At 40.4% G+C, this 22,395-nt stretch overlaps 1 protein-coding gene across 1 annotated transcript; it reads right to left on the bottom strand.

Annotated features, from left to right (window-relative positions):
* Positions 1-829: 829 nt before the first annotated feature.
* On the bottom strand, positions 830-22,186 carry spsb1 (splA/ryanodine receptor domain and SOCS box containing 1). The gene is made up of 3 exons (XM_017709439.2): positions 22,008-22,186; positions 8,121-9,007; positions 830-2,644 (listed from the first exon to the last, which is right to left on the bottom strand). Exons 2-3 carry the CDS (start codon positions 8,812-8,814, stop codon positions 2,517-2,519), a joined length of 822 nt encoding a protein of 273 aa, XP_017564928.1. The 5' UTR covers positions 8,815-9,007; positions 22,008-22,186; the 3' UTR covers positions 830-2,516.
* Between the last annotated feature and the right edge of the window lie 209 nt (positions 22,187-22,395).

The following is a 22,395-nucleotide window of genomic DNA, read 5'->3' as shown; positions in this document are numbered from 1 at the left end:
ATTTAACTTTTTTTAATTAACATTTAAATTGGAGCAATCCTTCTTCATTGTTTTTTTAAATTAGATTTCATTGGTTGAGGTGTTAGGGTTTTTTCACTGAATTTTTTTTTTGTTTATTTTTGGGGGTTTTTTTGTGGTTGTGTGCTGCCTTCCTGGCTGTGGCTCAATTGCAAAAGTTTTTTTTTAATCTTGATGTCATTACCCTGGTTAAATAAAGAGTTACTAAAAAAAAAAAATATATATATATATATATATATATTCTCCTAAAAATATATTTTAAAAAAAGTATTATGAATACAACTTCCATTTTGTAAAGGCAGTAACAGTTTAAATTTCTTTATTCTGAATATTTCCAATACTTGTCTTCTATTACACCCCAAACCTGGGCATAAGAGTACATTTGTGATTGCACACAGACATACCAGTGGTGGAATAGAAAGAAAAAAAAAGAAAAAAAAAAAAAAAAAAAAGGTGGGTTAAATTCTGTTTCTATACTCATTGTCCATTTTAGGACAATGAGTATTATGAGCTTATTATATAGGAGCACTTTAGTTCTAAAATTACAGGCAGCCGTCCATCTTTTTCTCTGTATACCTTGTTAGCCACCATTCACCCTATTCTTCAAATGGTCAGGACCCCCACAGGACCACTGCACAGCAAGTATTATTTGGGTATTGGTGGTGTGTTTGTGGGCATTGCTCTAGTACAAGTGGTTGACTGCTGTATATTCCTCAGCCTAAAAGCCTCTCTTGATGGTTATTTCATAAAACAGTGATAAAACCCAAAGCTACTATAAAATGAAGCATAAAAACCCACTTGAACAGAAAAGTTCATTTATAATAAACTTTATTAGATAGTTATCAATATTATCTACATCACTGAATACAAAGAGGATGATGGTCTGCAGGCAGGAAGGATACAAGAACAAAGTTGAACATGACCCAGCTAAATGGATGCCAAACAAGAACTACATTTGCACATCTAAAAAGACTGTTATGGGGGAGAAAATAAGTCTCTGGAAAACACAAAACACCACCTAAGCAATGTTATCTTCTCTGCACTAAGTCTCAGAATGGGCTGTGAGAAGAAACCTGAACGTTTCCTGACTGGTATAAAAATCACTTTTGCCCATTGACACCAGGGGTGTCATTCAATGGCTGGTTCATAGACAAGGCACAGTACAGTAGTGTCACATCACCCCATACGCACTTCACGCCACGGTCCCTCCTCCCCCAGTACTACCGTGACATGAGCAGACTGAAAACAGCATTGATCCAAAAAAAAAAAAAAAAAAAAAAAAAAAAAAAAAAAAAAAAAAAAAAAAAAGGGGGGGGGAAAAGCACAACCAACAACTAAAAACCAAAACAGAACCCAACGTTGGACAGTAAAGTTAGAGAAACTGGATCAGAGGGAAATTATAAAAAGACCAACAGCCAAAACAACCTGCTGCGATGAGCATCATTCATGAATGCTACATGGTTTCACAGTGATACCATCGTGCAATCCATTTAAAATAGTGGCTTTCTAAACAACGCACCATTTTCACATGGGCAGGCACTTCAGATATTACAGTGTTAAGTAAGAAGAGGACCTACTGTCTTTAGGAGTGATGCAGGCAGGCCACGCTAGCTGCGGTTCCTAATGCCGTGTGTGCTAGTTTCTCAACCCCGTTATAGACACTGAGGTCAGAGCCTGTTTCCCCAGGCCAGACGGCCAGGCCTGCAGTGAGCTAACACCAAGCTATATTTAACCTGCCAAGAGCAAAGGGGGGGAAGCCATCGCCACGCACCCAGTCTGCTTCATGAGTCAACTTGTATTTGCATCCTGCAAAAAAAGCTCTCCGTCTTAAACCTTGTACTTTACTGCATCTATCCTACAAATTCTAAGAGGGAAAGAATGTGCAGGAGATTAAAAACTTCACTTTAAAAAAAAAAAAAAAAAAAAAGATCCATAATTCATGCCCAGGATTCACTAAAGCAAAGTTTAATTCATGACTGAAGGTGACAAGCTGCCCCCAATTATACCCATAATAAACTACACGTCCAGCATTGAAAAGGTAAACCTGGCAAAATGTGTCACCATGTAGTTCTAGTTAAAAAGACTAAAGAATGGTGAACAGGACAAACTACAGGCAGCCTTGGCAAACAACTGAGGATCCAAACTCACTGCATCTCTCCATCCAACCATACAGACAGACATGTTCTTTTCTGGGCCAGCTCATGCCACAGGGTTCTGTACATCTCCCATTGTGTTTCCAGTATATGACTGAAGCAAGCCACATAATTAGGGTTTTAAAAAGTAACCAAAAAGACGCCAAAATGTGACCGTAAACACTTCAAACGTGAGAGAGGCGTCCATGGTGTGACTCGTAAAAACGTTTTAGCAACAAGTCTTGTACTAAAATCCAAAGCAAGGAGAAAAGCAGATAAGAAACCAGGTTTGTCAGGAAAAAAAGAAGAGTTATCCCAGAGAGAATGAGCGCTTTGCCTTGCACTGCTGAAAAGGCACTCCTATCATCATTGGTAGAGCAGGTAGTTCTTAAGGGAGGCGGGTAAGGGAAGTCCATGAATTTCACTTAGTCGCTCCCGGCCCAACGCTACTCTCACTGAGCGTCTGCACAGGTCCATCAGAGGCAGCGGCTCAGCTGCGGAGGCAACAGAGAGAGAAAAGAACATTAAACTACTGTTCACAATAAGTCCTCAAGAATTGTTCTGCATTCAACTACATTACAATAAATGAAACAATTGGTTAGAATTCATCCGCAAGCACAGGTACGTGGGCTTTTTGGTGTCTATGAAACTTCAGGTGTTTTAGATATACAACATTACATTTACATTTAGCAGACGCTTTTATCCAAAGCGACTTACAAATAATGAGGTACATAGAACAAACATAGTCAGGCCTTAAAGGAGGCCAAAGGGTAGAGAAGGGAAGGAGGGCAAGAAGGATGTATTCAGCCATTTCAGTAACATATTATGGAACTTAAACCTTACTTGGCTTTGGGTCAGGACAAGCTCCTGTACGTATGGCTCCTTGAGAGTCTCAAGACATTTGACCACAGTAAAAATATCATATGCTACATTTACTTCCATTGTGGTGACAGGGCCCCACAAAATTAAGCTGGCTGCATAAGACCAAAGTTCAATTGACATTCTTGCCATGTCAATATTTATGCAGTTAATGCTTCTATTGTTTTAAATAACCAGAAAGTCAACTCAGTATGCATTATTAAACTAATATTTACATAACACTGATGGGTAAAACCTGGACATAATGACATCTGCTTCTCAGATCGAAATTATCACCATCAGCTATTTAAGGATATATCCACATCCAACCAACTGTCTCGTCTCATTTTGAATTTGACGCAAAACAGCTTTAAATGCAAGTCTGCGTCACACACAGGAACGTTTGAAAAGCAGAACAAATGTTTCACACAGCATGCAAACACCCTTGCCTCCTCACGGGCCAAATGCGTTGCATTGGTCGGACACATTTGCATAAAGTCCTGCCTTACTTAACTTTTTAAACACAACATATTCGTCAAATTTGATGGGCCTGACCCTCTAAATACCACACGACCATTTCTGAAAGAATCAATGCTTCCCATTGAAAATGAACAGATTCCATTAAGTTGGAGCAAGCCTTTTAGTTTTGATCCATTATCACAATATCTTTGCTTCATCTTGCTCACTACCATCTGCTCTATTGTAGAGATTACTTTACATTATGCACACCCTTAAAACTGGACTTTGGGGAAGGAAACAGTATGGAAAAAGCACATCCAGCCTGCGGTCTTTAATGAGCTTACAATAGAGTCCGTGCTGGAGGAAATGTATTACAAACAAGGCCTGACTCTACAGTGGGCCAAGGCCGGAGACTCAGGAGGCTGAGTAATGCACTGGCTGCAGGCTCTCCGCTTACTCCTCTCACAGGAGAGAGCAAATACAGGAACACCTGTATCCTGAACTGATGTGTTGCATTACAAGCAAGCCAGGCCATCATTAAATGCTACGCTACGTCAACTCACTCACTCGCCTGAGGGAAGGCCTTTCAGAGTTATTCCATCTGAGTACACATGAGGCAACAGCAGGATGACTGACATGGGTTTGATTAGACAGGACTTAATTGGTGACCATGAGACTGTTTCCTTCAAAAACAGGGCGTTTATGGTAAATGCACTGGCTAGACTGCTCACAGGCAGCTGCATCACACTCCTCCGTCTGTTCTTATTAGTGGACCACACGGCAATGACATCATTCAAACATCACAGGGCACTGCTTTAAATGCTGACAGAACATGTTCCCTTTATAGACATCTTCTGTGAATGTGTACCTCGCTAAGTTGCCTAAAATGGTTAAAATATTCAGCACACACATTCAGTAGAGATTCAATCATAATACATTCTTGGACGACCCAATATTGATGTTATTATAAACAAACCATTATGAGCAAGCTTTTTTTTTTAAAAATCATTTTGTATCAATATCATGGATATTATCAGTACTAAAAGAGCTCTGAGCAACCATATTTCATTACAAAGAAAGCAGTTTGTGCTGTTAAACTATTTTGTGCAGAGCAGGATATGAAATTTCAAATTTGAAATCTTAATTTGAACTTAATGATTTAAAAGACTGCTTGCGCTGACAAACATGGTTTTACCTCTTTGAATGGATTACTATAATTACATACATTTGTGTGTCAAATGAGTCGCCACAGAGCATAATTTTGTACAGCACAAATTAGCATAAACATTCTAATATTCTCAAGTGTGCTAATGACAATTACATCTTGGCCAGAAACTTGGTCAGAGCTATTTAAAATGATGTTGAATTATATGTCTACCTAATAAACTGTCAAATAGGGTCCTAGGAGCTACAGCTTAAATAGCTACAGCATGACACACCACCATCCTTGTTAGTACCAGAGGCTAGCATTAGCTTAGCAAGCAAACCAAAACACAACTTCACAACACAAGTTTAATTCTGGCTCACAGAGGCTCTCTTGAACACAGCTTTTGAGGATAAAGACTCAAATGTGAGGCAAATTATTATTATTTTTGTTAAGCCATTAGTTATACTGATCCATTACACTGTGCATGGTAGCATCATGTTATAGTGTGAAACAGGTTTGTGACATCCGCAAGTTTATGGGATAAAGACTCAAATTGGAGCGAGTGAAGTCAAGTAATGGCTGCTGGAGTGATAAAAAGACCAATATGAATCTAACATGTTCTGTGGTGTGTTAAAATGGTATTACGCTGCCAAGTGCTTTCCTTAGCACTGTCCAACATTATCCAATTGCTGTTTAACTTGTGCATCCCTGATGGTGAAGGGAAAGGAAAAGGGTCTCAAACCATGGAGGCAAGGGGGTGTTTACAGAACATGTATGACTGTATATACATAAATGTTCATTATTAGTGATGAGTGTTACAGAGGTGGTCTTTTATCATTTTTTTTTTTCCCTTGGGCATAAAAATATTTTATCATTAATATATATTAAATTTTTTCATTCTACACAGATCCATTTTTTCTAGCATTTCATTTATAACTTTGCATGCAGTTTAAATGTGTCAATACTGGTGTTTTTTCTCCAATTTCCACCCTAGAAATACATTTTTTGCTTTTTTTTCTTGGTTCAATTACTTTACAAGCTCCAAACAACAGGGTGCTAATTAAGTCATTCTGCAGCAGCAGAGTAGTTGTTGGATGTAGACTTATCAGTGCATGCTGCTTCCATAATGGGTTCTCATTTCTACAGCCATCAGAACTTGAATTTGAGGGTAGGCTTGCTGTCTCTTAAATGCATAACAGTGCTTCTTGGTATCATCAAAGTCCCTGGTTACACTAAATTGCCATTTTATCAGAGCTCTTGTAAATGAGAAGTACGTCATCTCACCAGCCAATATTTTGTCACTCTGGAAACTCAGTTTGCCACCTTAGAATTGCGCAATAAAGGGTTTTTCTCCCTTCCATGCACCTTAGGTGTGGAATCATTTACAAAATTACAATTAGATGTTATTAGGGTAAATTTAAATAAAAATGTTTTTTTTTTCATTAAAAAAAAAACAAAAAAAAAAAAAAAAACGACAAATTAAAAACAGCACCACAAAAGGCCATTCCTGGAGCAATGAACGTGCAATAGGGATTTGATTTGACGTGATTCATGCCATCATCTGTATGATTTGATCATGTATGACTTTAGTGTGTGGTGTATTTCTTAAAGATGTATTGCTGTGAATAAGCATCAGTGGGAACGTTTTCAAATCATCAACATCATCTCCGTAACAGTCCAAATCTCAGTACACTACCTGGTATAACATCTTAATACAAACATGCTCATCAATTAAAAGTACATGCAGTACCTCCCTGCTTCAGGCGTCGGAAGAGGCGGGGGGGGGGGGGGGGGGGAGGAATAAAATAAAAACTGAAGGATAAAGCCGGCAAGGGAGAGTGGGAATGTGTATGGAGCAGTGCCACATCAGCTGTGGAATCATTTCCTCACACAGAGAGGAATCAGGACGTGAAATGAAATGGAAAGGAGACAGCAGCTAGGTTAATCATTAGCTTCCTGGAGGTTGAGATAAATGTTGATGTCATGATCTTTAACAGGTGAGTGGAGCTTCCTTGACACAATGGTGAACAGAGGCCTCCACAGACCCACAGCTCTGTGACCACTAGGTCAATGTTTAACAAACCACAACATGGGTTTCAGAGTTACTCAAGCAAAACTTTGATCTGGAACTGCAGCGGTTTCTTCCCTTGGCTCATGTGTGCATTCTATTCTTTAACATGGTACTTCTTAACTTTCCTGAGCCATGGTACCCTAAAAATGTAGACTGTGGTTCGCAATCCCCACTCTCTTCTTCACATTTCTCCACATAGATGACATGGAGATATAACACTGGATCTGTTGCAAACAGTTACTATATTGTTAGCTTACTTGCAGTGTACATGTGGCCAGTAGTAAGTAACTTCATCACAATGGATGGCCAACTAATGCATCAAATACATTTTTATAAAAAAAAAAAAAAAAAAAAAAAAAAAAAAAACACACACACACAAAGTTTAAACAAAACACCAGACACTCACATCCAAGGTAGTCTAGAATGTGACTAGTAGTGCACAACCACACTGATTTGAAACAAAAATTGGCCAATTTATTGTTTTTTTTTTTTTTTTTTTTTTCAATCTATGATACAGTTTTATGGCTGTTATTGTGAGCCACTTGCATTTTGTTTAAACTCTACTGCTACACCTATAACATTCAAGTTTAATAGTATAATTATGCACAAATTGTTTTGTGGTCAGATTCTAAAAACAGCCAACTATTTTTGTTTATAAAAAAAAAAAAAAAAAAAAAAATAAAAAAATAAAAAAAAAAAAAAAAAAAAAAAAAAAAAAATGTCAGCTTGGCCAAGCTAAAACTAATAAAAATTCATTGTCTGTGCACCTGTAAGTGATACTTCCACTTTAAGATGAATAATGGAAAAAGTGAGTGAAGTTCTGCTTCAGATTATGTGGACATTGCTCCGCAGTTAGCCGTTTGCCCAAGCGCTAATGAACAATGCCATAGTATTTAGATGCATGCACATCTTCACTCATGCAGCTATTCTGTTTAAATGGTCACTCTCATAAATGTGTCATCATTAACATAGGTTATGTAGTTTTTAATCTGACTACCATACCACGAGTCCCCAAAGTTAGCATGCAAGCACCAAGTTGAGGACCACTGGTCCAACATACCCACTTCAACTCAAAAAAGGCTTGTTAAAGTGCTGGTTAGTTGGATCAAATGTATTCAAGCAAGGACAACATATGGTAAGGTAGAAGAGCACCAGGACCAGGGTTTGGAGTCAGTGCTCTACAGCTGTCATTCTACTTAAGGGGTATTTAATTATGGTCCTAGAGGGCCAGAGACCAGCACAGTCTGCTCAAATTCACCTACTACACCTCGCAATTAGAGGAGTTGAATTAAGGATGTCTGAGCAAGGAAATAGACATAGAGCCTCTGGGACCATAACTCATTAATGATGTCCTACAAAAGATCAATCCCAATTAGACCAATAAAAAATAAAAAATAAAAAAAAGTTTTCAGTGAAATAAAGTTTTGGTACTTACGATCGAGTCCATTGATGTACCGGATTCTGATTTCACAATGTCCCCACACCGCACTTACTACAGGGTACAGCTTCCTGCCTTTCAGTCCCCGGAAAGCCACCCCCAGATACTGTCCATCCACTATGAAGCTTAGAGTCCCTTCGTCCATGTCCAGGACCACCAGAAATGAGTCTGGAACAATAAATGTCTCATCTGGCTCCAGGAAGGCGGGATACGTTCTACTGGGCTGGTTCTTCCCATCGTGATAGAGTTTATTGCGTCCCAGGTCCCAGCCCCAGGACTCGCTGTTATTTCCTACCAGAGCAGTGTATCCTACAGAGTGCAATGGCGCCTCCCCTGTTGCCACGCCAACCACAGCATGTGTGCCGCGCTGACGCATAGCCCAACTGATCTCCCACACGTGCAGTCCCCGCGTGTAGCCCACGCGGCCCCGGATGGCGTCTGTACTCTGTGCTACAGGGTGTCTGTGGAAGATCAGCTTATTGTCCTCTTTGACAAAAATGTTTAGTGAGCGGTCGTCATTGTTCCACGAGTGCTGCACCTGCACGTCGGCTGAGGCGGGGGGCATGTCCAGCAGCATATCGAGCCGGGAGGGCTTGGTGTAGTCCAGGGCCTGCAGCTCCAGCTTGAGGGGCCGAAACGCAGGGTCCCGCATGTCCACCGTCTTTATACCTCCCGGAACCTTCTGCCCCATGCTATGGACGCTTCAGACGACACCTCTCTTTCCACCCCCTCCACAAAAACGCAGTGAGGAAAGGCCAAACAAGGAACGGCAAAGGTTCTACTCCTTCACCTCAGCCCTTCCACCAATCAGTCAGCTCAGGCTTTTGTTTCTGGGTCAGGAGTTGCCAGGAAACCGGGTCAAAGCAGATGCTAGTTCAGCCCACCTGGGGAGATTAGACAGATCAAAGCAAAAAGAAGCAAAATTTAGCAAAAAAGTAGCAGGCAACCTTGAGATGTTGCTCCTTTCATATCAGCACCCATCAGTACATGAACCTCTAACATATATGGGTCAGGCAGATGTTACATAACAGTTGTGGTCAGCTAACCTCGCTGCAAAGTCTTCAGGTTTTTAATCCACAACTTAAAATGTTACTCATGAGGCAGACAGAGGAATTTAAAATAGGTATACAATTGGTCAACAATATAGCCAACTAACAGTAAAGTCACTGAAAGTTACAACTTTGAGAGCTTTGATGCTTTTGATTTTGTAATTATTAAATGGTTGGACCAAAGCAAACATAAAACAAGAAAAAAAATGCGACACAAAACATGGCACTGAAATATCCTTCTGAACCCATTCTACTTCAGCTAAGGGTGAAACATCTTTATGGCATCTGGGGTACTTCTCACCATCATTACAGCACGTGATGAGGCAGCACAGACATAAATCACTACCACTTACCACAGCCAGCCAGCTCCCACAGTCCCCTTAAAAAAAAAAAAAAAAAAAAGAAGGAAATAATGGACGAGCGAGAGCGAGAGAGAGGCAAGCCATTTCCTTTTTTAAGCTTGTCTAGGCAGAAGATAACAGGAAAAGCAATAACAAAATGTCTGGCTTTAAAAATATATAATATGCAGCTGTGTTTTCAGGGAAAACCACAAGCACCAATATTCTGTCTGGCTCCCAGACAGGGTCAGTGGCAGCAGAGGATGACAAAACCTCGTAATACAGGGAGGTTGAGTTCACCACTGTGGTCAGTGAAGTCTTTATCCATTGTCCTGTGCTACTTTGCCATTGTCATGCTTTGGAATATCTCCCCACGAACACTAGAGAGGGCCTGTGCTACAAAAGAATCTATCGTTGCTCTCTTGTATTTTACTTTTTTGCCCCAGTTGTTTGGAAAATGTCAGGTGCTCTTTACATAGTGTAAGAATGTTACGCCAAAACAGACCAATAGAAAATCACCAAACATTACTTGGGAGGGGAAAGGGAGGGGGGGGGGGGACCCCATTACAATTAAAAGGTTAAGAATGCCTTTTAGTTTTCCTGAAAAAAGGTCCCATTTTTGAATGACAAGATTTTGTTCTGAAAGTGACAATATATTTGAGTCATTGCACAATACAGCAGAGTTCTGTGTATAACGCCATAGAGGAAGGCATGGAGGGAACTGAGTCTAACAAAGTGTTTAAAAATACTGAACTGCTGGAGGGGCCAAGTCGTAATTGAATTGTAGACAAGAGTTCATTGAGGAGCGTCTTGGCCCTTTTTCTAATACAAGTAAACAACCATTTAAATGGGTCATGCCTCTCCAGTGATGGCCTAACTGAGGGAGAGAAAAACCAAGCAGTGGGTGGCGAGTTTGTGAATGCAAAACAATATCGTTTTCAATGGCTGTCCAACCTTTAGAAAGTAAGAAACATGTTAATTTGCACACTCTTTGTGCCTAGGTTTAAACGTTCCCATCCACTACAGCTACATGGCAGTGGACCAGTGGACCAAAAAAAGGAAACGAGTCTGCTGCAGAAATGCGGATGAGGTTTTAGTTCTGAAACTGAAATCGGCATTTATGCTCAAAAGGGCAAGGAACGCTAACAGTCCTGCCATGTGAGGATTTTCCACTTCTGAGAAGCGCTGCGGTTGAGAAGCATGTCTGAGTGGGAGATCGCGTCACATGGAAGTGACACCATGCTGTTGTGTTGTTCCCGCAGGTTTATTTTGGTGCCTGGGGGCTGGGGCTCCTGCAGCTGGTCACAGCGTCTGCTCCCATGAGTGGGGAGCTGATTGAAATGCAGAGGACATGGTGTGGATTTGCAGGGACTGAAGGAACACTGGCAGCTTTTGTCTTCACCATCAAGAACACATTTTAATACCCATTCTAATGCGGGCTTCCCTGGACTCTGTTCACCGCAGAAGAGTGTGAACTGCTTAATTTCTGCCCCTTTGCCCACCTGGACCAAAAAATAAATAAATTAAGATCTCCTCCTCTAGCTTTCCTCACTGTGTATCAAAGGTAGGGCTCAAGGACTGCTCAGTCATAGTCACCTGAGAAGGGAGTGGAGAGCCCTGATTATTGTATCATATTTATCAACCTTGATAAAATCTGCAGGAGCGGTAACTACACTTAATGAGCTGCTGCCTGTGTCATAAAACCGCTGATTTTTTTGGATGGATGTGCGTTAAATGAAGAACCACTGTGCTGAAACAGGGACATCATGGACAGGTTTTAGTCACATGCTCGAGGCATCTGGCAGGCAGCTGCGAGTACGAGGCTGGAGCAGAGCTGGGAAGGTAGATGACGACAAATTATGGAGTAAACAGAAATGTCACACGGCCTCTCGATTCAGACACTGGACAGACAGGGTAAAGTCGCAGGAGAATAGCACTTAACTGCTAGCTGATTAAAGAAACAATTTGGCTTCCGTTCGGTGGTCACTTGATGTTGTGAGTCACTGAGAAGAATGTACATTTACAAGGAACATTAACCTGCATTTCACACACCATTTGCTATTGCAATCTGATAAAGACAGACCAAACCAATATGCTTGTATTTATCAATATGGAAGACCAATATCCAATATTTTTCATGCATATATTTGCTGATACCGATAGACTTAATAGTTGGAAATAAATTCACATGGATTACCATTACAGCAAAATAAGAATTTGAGCAGACTTTCAAATACAATGCCAATGTTTCAGCACAGTAGCCCAGCATCACCTAAATCATCTGCTGTTCCAGAACACAATATACATACCATTGTATAGGAGTTTTAACTGTGGATCACACCTAAACGTCCATCTGATGAAGAGAACACTTTCAAAGCAGTTATCTGCCGATTCTGATATTCATCCCAATTTAATATTAGCAAGTATGGTTAAACTACATAAGGCCATTTTATTCCAACAATGTCAATTCATTAGCATCACTAGATTAAGAACCAGCAGTCATTATCACCAACATCACAATGAAAGCATTTAGGTTACACCTCATCAACTTCCTTTGTTCAAACATTGATGAAATGAGCATAGCAATTCATTCATAATAGCAGTGGGTTTTAAAGACATTTCCAAGGATGCACCAATAGTACTGGCACATAGTAACCAACCCCACTGTGAGTCACTGTTTCTCAAGGTGTTTCCTTAGCCCACCCCACCATTCTGTGTCAGGCAAGCAAAAGGCATTTAAAGTCTTCCAACAGTGCACTGTAACAAAGACGGGATTCTCATCATGTGGCAATATTGTGCTACTGGTAGATTGTACATTGAGCTATACTGTGACCAAAGGACAAGGGTGGATCAAGAACACCTCTGTTCTCGAGTAAAAGCCTACTTGAGTGCTAGCATTCATTTGTAAATGCATTTAAATAACAAAAGTAAGAAATATTTTCAGTTAAGACTGGGCAAGATGACAACATCTAGCAATGATAAACAATTGCAGCACAATGTTTCTTTGAGCTTATCGTGGATATCATCAGTATTTGAACACTGCACGTTTTATTACAAAGAGAGCATATTTAGTCCCATTTGACCTTTTGAATCATAATCCTGTATAATTTCATATAGTATTAGTTTAATATTAATAATTAAGGTAACAGCAAACATGAAAAACATGTTGAAAAGCGTTATAAAAGCTGTTCATCAAAATAAAATCACAGTATTAACACTTGATTCTTAAATACATTCAAAGCACTTTTGTACTTCTACTCAAAATGCTTCTGCTTCAGCAGTATTTTTCCAAGAATACGTTTGTACTTTATTCAGTACTGCAAATGAGGCATGTGTGGCAGGGAATGGCATAAGCAGTGGAGCAGCCCGTTAGCTGCAAATATGCAAAATTAGCAGGATGACCGAGCATCGAACAGCATAATCGGATTATGTGGATGCAAATCCTACATTTAGCATTCATCACTAGTCACCAAGGATACACGTAAAAGCCCTTTCTCAGCAACACTTCCCAGGAATTAAGTAAGAAAATGCAAAGCATCTTCAACCTCACTAGCTTTGCTGATGAGGCAAGCTGTTTAGTTAGGCTACTGCCTCAATGCAAGGCACATTTTCTGAACATGCTGCAATAGCAGACCAGCATCTAGCAAACCAAGTTACCACAGCTGTGACGAGGGGAGTTTGCTGCTGCGGGTAGAATTTGTCATTTTACAAATAACCAGTTGCATGACACCACAGTCAAATAAGTTCACTCAGGAGTCAAACTTCTCATGTTATGTCTAAAAATCATATCTGACGCAGAAGTGCAATTTCACAACAAGCTCACTTTGCTGCTCCACTTAATCGGTTGAAATTACCCTGGAGCTTAACTAAACAATGGCTGAACCACCTTTAACCCAGATAGAATAAGGTTGGCTTTTGTGAAAAAGGTTCTCATTTAGAGAGGAACGGCCTCCTGGAACTAAGCATGCAAGAACAGTGGCGGTGCACAGGACTGTGGGTAGTTGGGGGCAATCAGAATGCCTTTTGAAGGACTGGAGTCCTTTAAGTGAACTTCAAATGAACTTGGTCTCACCCCCAGATTAAAGCAACAACGCAATTCAGTCACACTGCAGCATGCTCAAACTAGCACTTAGTGCTGACAGCTGCCTTCACAGCAGCCATGAGAAAAAACACTCCACTCGCTCCCTCACTAAACAAGTTCAACAGCTCTCACAGCCTACGAGCTGAGGGCTGCCCAAGAACAGGTGCAGCTATTCTGCTAACCCTGAACAGGAGCCTCTCGCGAGACACACACACACACACACACACACACACACAAAATGTTAGATTAAACCTCATCCTAACGTGGCCAGCAGTGACCTCACATCATGAAAGAATGAGCTCACTTTTCGTGCTCACATGCAGAGGAAGTGAGGAGTGTGAAAGCATCCTCACCCAGCAATAAAAGCAGGCCCGAAACCACCAGCATCAAGACTCACTTCCCGACAGACAGACAGGAGGGTGCATGATCGCTGAATCACCACACAGAGCTTTTGAGGTCTATGCATACTCTAAGTGATTAATTGACCATCAAACTGACAATTCATAGCAGGACACTTTGCAGCCATTCCACAATCTGTCTACAAGAGTCCTAGAAAAGATTCTTAAATATTTTTGACTTTGACATAGAGCTGCTAGAAGGAGGAAACAAAAAAAAAAAAAAAAAAAAAAAAAAACCACCATCCATCTATTCTTCAGGGAATCGCAAATTGTGCAAGAGTACCACTACAGATTCATATTAGAAACTAAAACAGGAAATACTACTGCTAGGAATGGCACATCACATCAGTGCTCCAATAAAAATCTCTCAGTTTAAAATGAAACTGCACTGCATTTTCAAAATTCCTGCATAAATCATTAAGATGTAAACAGAGGGCTTTAGTGCTTTTACTGCATGGTAGAGATACCATCTCATTGATGACTAAAACCAAAGTTTGTGATGTAAATGTCAATGCAAACAGAATCACTGGTGAACCTACACATTGAAGTTATGGTCATATGCAGGGTTTCCAAAGAAAACGCATGTACCTCATATACGTGTAAAAACAAATTACATAAACACACAAACAGCACAGAAAAACAAGAGCTTGTCTACCAGGCAGCATGTTGGTAACCATTTGATGTAATAACTCTGGGATGCCTTGTATGCCTGGGGTTTCACAAATCAGGATTTCTGTGTCAGCCAGATAACTAAAGTAATTTTCCATCAGCTCTTGCTATTGGAAGGGTTCATTTTAAGCTCAAGGTATCTGGCCAAACTGACAAATCCTGCTTTGTGAAATACCTGCAGAATACTCCTTTAAATGTTCAGCAGTCTGAAAAAGAAAAAGAAAGAAAGGTAAACTATCAGGAGTCAGCGCCATCTTCAAAATAAGCCCAAACATCAGGTCACGGCTGTGCAGCCCATTAAAGACAATCTTGAGTTTGAAGTTTTGAATACAATTGGAAGGATGACTGACTTTATAAATATCTGGAGATACAAGACTGCAAAAGACAACTAAGAAGAATAATTACAGAATTACATTGGAATTTGATCCGCAAAATCAATATACTGCACAACAGAGGTCCCAACAGAACAGAACCAAAACCGGCCATCCTTTTAAGAGAGACTGGCAACCAACATCACAACCACAGAGAACATGCACAGTCAGATTACCTGCAAACCACAGTATCGGTAGAGTCATTTGAACGAGAACAAGAAAAGAAAGAAAAGGAAAAAAAATAAAAAAAAAACCACACAACAAGTCGAAACTCCTTCCCATACAACATAGGCCCTGAGAGCACCGCTTACATTCCCACAGTTATATGGAAACAAAATAAAATCACCAAGTGAAAAAGGGTCATACAGCAGTTGAACACCAAGTTATACCTTTTGTCAACCAAAGAAACTGTTTATACGATAATGTGAATGCATCAAAGAACAGAGAAAGAATACATGGTGCAGTGAGTCAAATAACTCATGACTGAACTGTGGGTCACAAACTTTACAGCATATGGTAAAGTGAGAAAAATAGCTCTGATCAAAGCTCACCAACATGAAGAGACAAGAGCATAAATCAGCAGAACTCCATCTACAACATGCTGGCCCAGTCTCAATGCAGAATTAGCTTCATATAGCTGATATTTAGACATTTATGAGAGCAAAGCCATTTATAAATGACAAATGCCATAGATTCCTGAAACTGTATAGCTAAGCTTTACATACAGGTAAAATATACAGCTAATATACTGTACAGCTCAGAGTATGCTGTGAAACTGTAAATCTACAATATATTAGAATGGCAATGGTTCAATATCCATTATACACATCCAATACAGATATCCTTACACCTTTTAATGCACATTTATCATTTCCTGAAATGAACATTAGAAAACAAAAATATGGCCTGTGAAAAAGTTATAGCACACTTTACATCGCCCCCACCCCCCAAAATTAGCAAAAGTGACACTGCTACTATGCTAAAATATCAAATAATTAAATTCTATATAATTTCCATGCAATGCAAATACAGGGAAGATGTAGTGTCAATTTGTCCATTTTAGAAATGGAGAAACTGACAGACAGATATATACATTTAATAAACAAATCAATTAGGACATCAGCATAAGCCCACAATCCCCATATTGGTGCATCCCTATTTGTTATGGCAGCATCAGGCTACATGTGACTACTGTTATCAAGTGACCCAATTTGCTTTGCTTTTGTTATGCTGCACTACAAGCAATTCAGTGACCTGCAGGCTAGATTTGTTACAGGATCTAACTTTGGTTCTTTTCCCCCCCTCTGATTTCCAGTACTTTTCTTCTGTATTTGGCCCATCACCTATAGTTGGATCAGGATGGTCCCTAATTATTTTGGACAAAATGATTTACACTTGAAAGCCTTCATTAATGAAGACACCCACAAAGCCACATCTGAAACATCTCAGCGCTCACAAAAAAAAAAAAAAAAAAAAATTCATATTACAATTCGACAGCATTAAATGTCACACTGTGTGCCTCGAAAAACTATGCAACCTAGTTTTACAGTCCATAATCCTAAGGGGTAACAAAGTCACTTTGCAGTATGTTGACTAACACCCAATCCCCTGCAGGCAATTTACACCCACTGCTGGTTTAAAATTAGCTTACATATAGAAACACAATATTAGCTATAGTACAGTACACTGTGTGAGAAAATCCTTTAACATATTGGACGTTACAGAGCTGAATTCAGATGGTTAGATGCACCGTCTAAACCAGAAGCAGTAAAGCTGAGTCAGCAGACAGCTATACAGCAGAGTCCCAAGGGAGCAGTACACCCAGCCACTATTACACAAACACTAACAGCTCATAAACATCTCATACAAACATATATACACACACACACACACACACACACACACACACACACACACACACACACACACATTATTATTATTATTAAAAAGCCATTTTAAGACTTAAATGTTTGTTAAGAGTCCCTGTATGCCGGTCTGATCCAGAACAAACTTAGCAGGTTACAGGTGACAAAGAGCCACTGGGGCTTTTTTGTTTGTCAAATATGCAGGGTTGCTTTAAAGCATTGTTCATGTTTCTTAACTCAAATCTTAAATGTTAAGCATGTTTCTGAATACAATTACAACAAGACACGTCAAGATAAGAAGGTAAAGTTTGCTTGGTGTTTACCTTGACCTGGGGCCTGTATCATGTAGTAGGATATATTTCTATTAGCTTGATCCACTCCTGCACTTTGTCTCACAACGGCAAACGTATGATGCAGGTGCAACCTGTTCCAGGGCAGGTCAAGTTCAAGATGTCAATTTAAACAACTCTTGGCACACAAAGGGAAAGTTTGCAAAGGAAACAAATACTACATAGATAAACAATATAAAGCAGTCATTACTTCAATAAGCACCAACATGGCAGCAGTGATGTGCACGTATAGAAATTACAGCTTCAGTAATTAAACTTTGGGGCCTGTCTCACGAAGCAAGCTCAACACAAGCCAAAACAGAAATCCTGACTGTTTCGGCTTTCACAAAACCTAACAAATAAAACGACAAGTAATTCATTCCATCGATGGTTAACAACTTTCTCCATTAACCCAGGTTAAATCACAGGCAAGCTATGATTAATTCTCATGTAGGTGTATGTGAAAGCATGACGTTTATGAAGAACAACCAATCATGTGAAACATGAATCATAAAGCAGTTTACCGTTTTGTTTTTTTTTGTTTTTTAAGGAAAAAAATCTGTAATAAAAACAGACAGAAAGGTATTTATAATGGTTAAAAAAAAAGCACAATGTCATCACTGCTGCCACTGTGTTTGTGCTTACTGGAGTAAATGCTTTATATTCTTAATACTTAAGTAGAATGGAAAAAATAGGCTTGTTGCTGATCGGTCAAAGATCTGTTTACGAACAAAAATCTTGAACTTGACCGGACCTGGAGCAGGTCAGACATGCAGCATAAGTTGCCCTGGTGACACAATAAAAACCACAGTCAGAAGGGAAATGCAAGGTTAGATAAATTAAGCTTAGATTAGCTGGCTTTGCAAGAAATCCTGCCTCTTGTGACAGGTCGCCTAGGATACCAGAGAAAGCTGCATTTGCTAGGTTTCAGGAAGATGGAACTCCGTCAGGCACCCCGTCCAAATTATATGTGCTTCATGAGACAGACCCCAGATACCATGAAATAAACATCTACAACAGCAAGACTCAATACTTGTTCTAGATGCTTATAGAACTCAACACAAAACATGGAAAAATTCACACTTGGATCATAAATACTGTGCTAAAAAAAAAAACAACAACTACACTTCAACTCATTACAGATCTTAAAATGTATTCATGTCTAATACAAAACTTAATGCTACATAAGGAGACTGGCAGTCTTGCAGACTATTTTTACCAATTGTAAAAATGATTGTATTTTAAAATTGACTAACTTTTATCATCACAGTTGTAATTTGCAAAAATTAACAGTGACATTGTTTGTTACAGTGGAAGTGCTTGGAACAGTCACTTGTCAGAAGGCCTATGGTGATATTTGCCAAGAAAAGGTTGAAAATGGTTCCTGTGGAGCATCAATTCAGAGCAGATGTGTGATGAGACTCCAGATTTGCCTGACACTGCCTGTGCAACTGGTATTATTGCTAAATAATTATTTCAGTGCAGCTTTCTCAGTCCAAGTTGTAAAGAGCATTAAAACTGATTTCAATTAAGAAATGCAGAAAGAGCAGGTAACTGACAGGGCTTTCACTGTACAAACAGACAACCTGCTCAGTGGGTTTCCAGACACTCCTTACACTTCTTGGAAAAGAACCACGTAGATAAAACACTCCTTATATAAGGCCACTTGTTCAAACTCAAGTTACCACAATAAAAGATGTGCTAGATCGGTTCTTCTGGTAAAGCTTACTGACAAAGCAGACTGCGATTCAGGAGATGGGCAGTCAATAGCAGTGATGAACACTTATCCAAGCACCCAAGCTACAATCCAGACCAAATAAGCTCAGTTCATCATTCATTAGACTTCTGTAAATACTGTGAGTCTCAAAATATCTCGTTAGCCTAATGAGTTTTCACCAATTTAGTCAAGTTACATAACTTGGCAAGCCAACCAAATGTCACCCGAACAATGCTGACAGCCAAATCTGAAACTGCAGACTCAGTAAACACAATCTGCCATTATAAAGAAACTCCTAACGAATCCTGCTCCACCCCACTCACACTACTTACACTGTAACAAATGGAACTCAGAAACAAATGATTATAGCACAGCATGTTGACACTTCAGAGTTCATGCACTCACCTTATTTAAAAAACAACAACAAAAAAAAGGATAGGAAAGACTGAAGAGAATCTTTCACTGAATATAAGGGAGGCCATGTATCCTCCCTTGTAAGTCACTGCGCTGTCATCACAACTGAGACCATGAAAGTCTGGAACATTTTAGCACATCGCTGCTACCAGTTCAGGAGATTAGTTCAGGCACTAATGCCAGTACTTTTCCTTCTGTGGTGACATCCAAATTTCTGGAACTCGCTGGCAAGTCAAGATGAACAAACACTGAAAACTTCCACCTTAACACCTGTAGGTTAAATACAAACAATAGTCTGTTTTTCTGTAACACTAGGTCTACAGTCATCAGTTTTGGAACTGGACATTACTGAAAATGTTATATGCTATCGTAGAGAGATATTGCCATTATATCTCCAGCAGCTATCCCTTACATTGGGTGAATTTGAAGGGACCAATAGAAAGGCTCCAAGCTTACTAGAAATAAAATCTCTTAACTTAGATTAAAAGGGTTTAGCAGCTACAATATGCAATCATAAAACAATCATCTGATCATAAAATATAAAATCTGGACTGAACTGAAAAATACTAACAAGTGTGGAAATGAACCCCTGTAAATAATCAAATAAAACTAATGGACGCACCATCACATCTACACAGAATTATTCAGTTCTAACTTGGTTAACCAAAACAGCACCCACAAATTCTTCACAGCCAGCAATGTGTGAACTACTGTATGATGGAGCAAAAGTGAGGCGCGTGGTGAAATAAGCATGAGAGTCTAAAACAGTAGTATTACACATCTGTTCTGCACTCAACATCTGAGGTCAATTCTGAATATATTCTGCATCTGTGTGCATGGATTAATAAAAGCCCTTTTGTTGCAGAAGTGATGGGCACACTGAGTACTACTGGGTGCAACTCTTGCCCATTTCCAGGTACTAGTTGTCAGTTCCAAGAGGCTTGAAAACAGCACTTAGGCCAACAAACTTCACAAACTACCGAGCCAAGTCAGCACTGGGACACTGCGTGCTAGTGGTCACTCACGTGGATCCAAAAGTCCCAAGTCTTTAAGCAGTCCAGAATGCCGATTTGGAATCAGTTTACACCTTTTACACAACTCTGTATTCAATTAGATGACTTATGAGAGCTGATCCAGGATGAGTTTTCACTCTGAGACGCTTGATGGATACAGGCCAACTGACTGATGTACATCAATCCAAGTTCTTTTTCATAACGCCTTACTTACATCTTAATGATGGAAGTATGCATTCCTTTATAACTTCTCAATTCCCATCAGACAACAGTAAGTTTAGCCTTGCATCCCACCTGCATCCCTCATGTTGACCTTGCAGTGGATACCCATCTCTCTGTCCCTGCGTGGACCCGAACAATCCCGGCTTCAGAGCAGACATTTCACTGGTTTTTGTTCCTGAGTTCAGAACTTCAAACGGTGCATGAAAACACCGGCTAGTACTTAAAGTAAAAGAAGGGGCGAGATATCCTGGTCGGCAAGTCACACAGGAGGAACCACAACCTGCCTGAACTCATGAAGTATTTCTTGGCTGTTCCTTTCTTGGTTTCAAACAAACACTTCAACAGCAGCAAGGAAACGCTGAAGAAGAACGACGGCCCTGCTCTAGTCTGGCTAACACGGCCAAAGACGACTTACTTTGTGCTCTTTAACCAAAACATTTCAGCGACAACTGCTTTGGAGGACTTTTAACCAAACCTGCATTTCAACTGCTAACATAAAACAGCTGGCACCTGACGCAAAGTCATGGAAAATTCCTCCTAAAACAGCACGAACAAGCCTGAAAACGCGCGACACTGTTCAAATGTCCGCGACAACAGGTTCTCAGTGTTTACCAAGAGAGTGTGTAAAGATGAAGACGTTCGATAAAACTTGGCTTGCTTAAACACTGTTAAACATGTTTCCAGCAGACTGAACCCGAGCCGCGGGACAAAGCGCCTCAGTCAGCCACTAAAAACGAAAGTGAAGCGGTGAGCCACGTTCACAGCAGGTTTTTGTCTTCGCGGGATCGTTAGTGTTCAGACAGAGCGAGGTTACGAAGACTTGATAATACTGTAGCGTTACTGAGCTCGTTAGTGTGGCTCTTCTACTGACTGCGAGCGACTGGAGCGTTTGGTTAAGCGAATGAGTGACCGGTCTAACCTTCCACACTCAAGTCATAGTACACCAGTTAACCTGTAACGCTAGCTATCTAGGTTAAGCTACCTTTCTTAGCACGAACGCTAACCTAACGAGACAAAGACGGCGTGACTTTCTGGGTGTTACCGCCACTTTAACATTCAAACCTAGCTTACTGAGGCTGTGGCTTGGCCTTATGTTGCTAATTGCCCAGCTGTTACCCTTACTGAACATGAAGCAAGGACATGCTTCCCCTTCATTTTTCGCAGGAAGTAGACTCGTTTCTTTATTTACATTTGGGTGCGGAATGCTAGCTAACTAAGTCATAACACACTAGTGTCTCATTTCCTCTGAGCTTCGGCTTCGGCTCCTCCAGTGAAGTCTTGCGTCCCTTAACTCCACGTTTTGCGTTTGAAACCCTCGGATATGTGACCCGTGCAGACTACTTGAACACATCCCGCTTAGACAGACAACAGCCTCGCAGAATTTATTTTTAAAAACAAGCACATACATGCGGTCTCACCTGCAGGTCTTGTAGGCTACACGGGGCTAGCTGAACATAAACGAAGCGGCGTCGGAGCGTCTTTCAAACGGTATTCCTGTGCAAAGCCATGGCTCTCCGCCTCGTCCCCTCGGCTTCTCTCCTTTTTTAGGTTGGGCTTGTGTTGGGTAATATGATGGCTGCTACAAACAGCCCTGCTGTCACGTGGTAAAATAGCTCACAGCTGCTAGGAACCTCCCTCCCTCCCAGCTGCACTGGCTCTCTTAAGCCTGTTGCTCTGAACACATCAGCTGATGGAGCTCGAGGTTAGCATAGGAAGCGGCCGGTTAGCTTATATTTACCCAGCTCCGTGTACACTCTTAACAAAGGTGGCTAAAAGGGATGTATTTAGAACCACGAGTTTCACGCT

Source organism: Pygocentrus nattereri, chromosome 9, assembly GCF_015220715.1.
Source record: "Pygocentrus nattereri isolate fPygNat1 chromosome 9, fPygNat1.pri, whole genome shotgun sequence".
NCBI lineage: Eukaryota > Metazoa > Chordata > Actinopteri > Characiformes > Serrasalmidae > Pygocentrus > Pygocentrus nattereri.
Note: the sequence above shows the minus strand (reverse complement) of the source record. Positions and strands in the feature narration are given on the sequence as shown.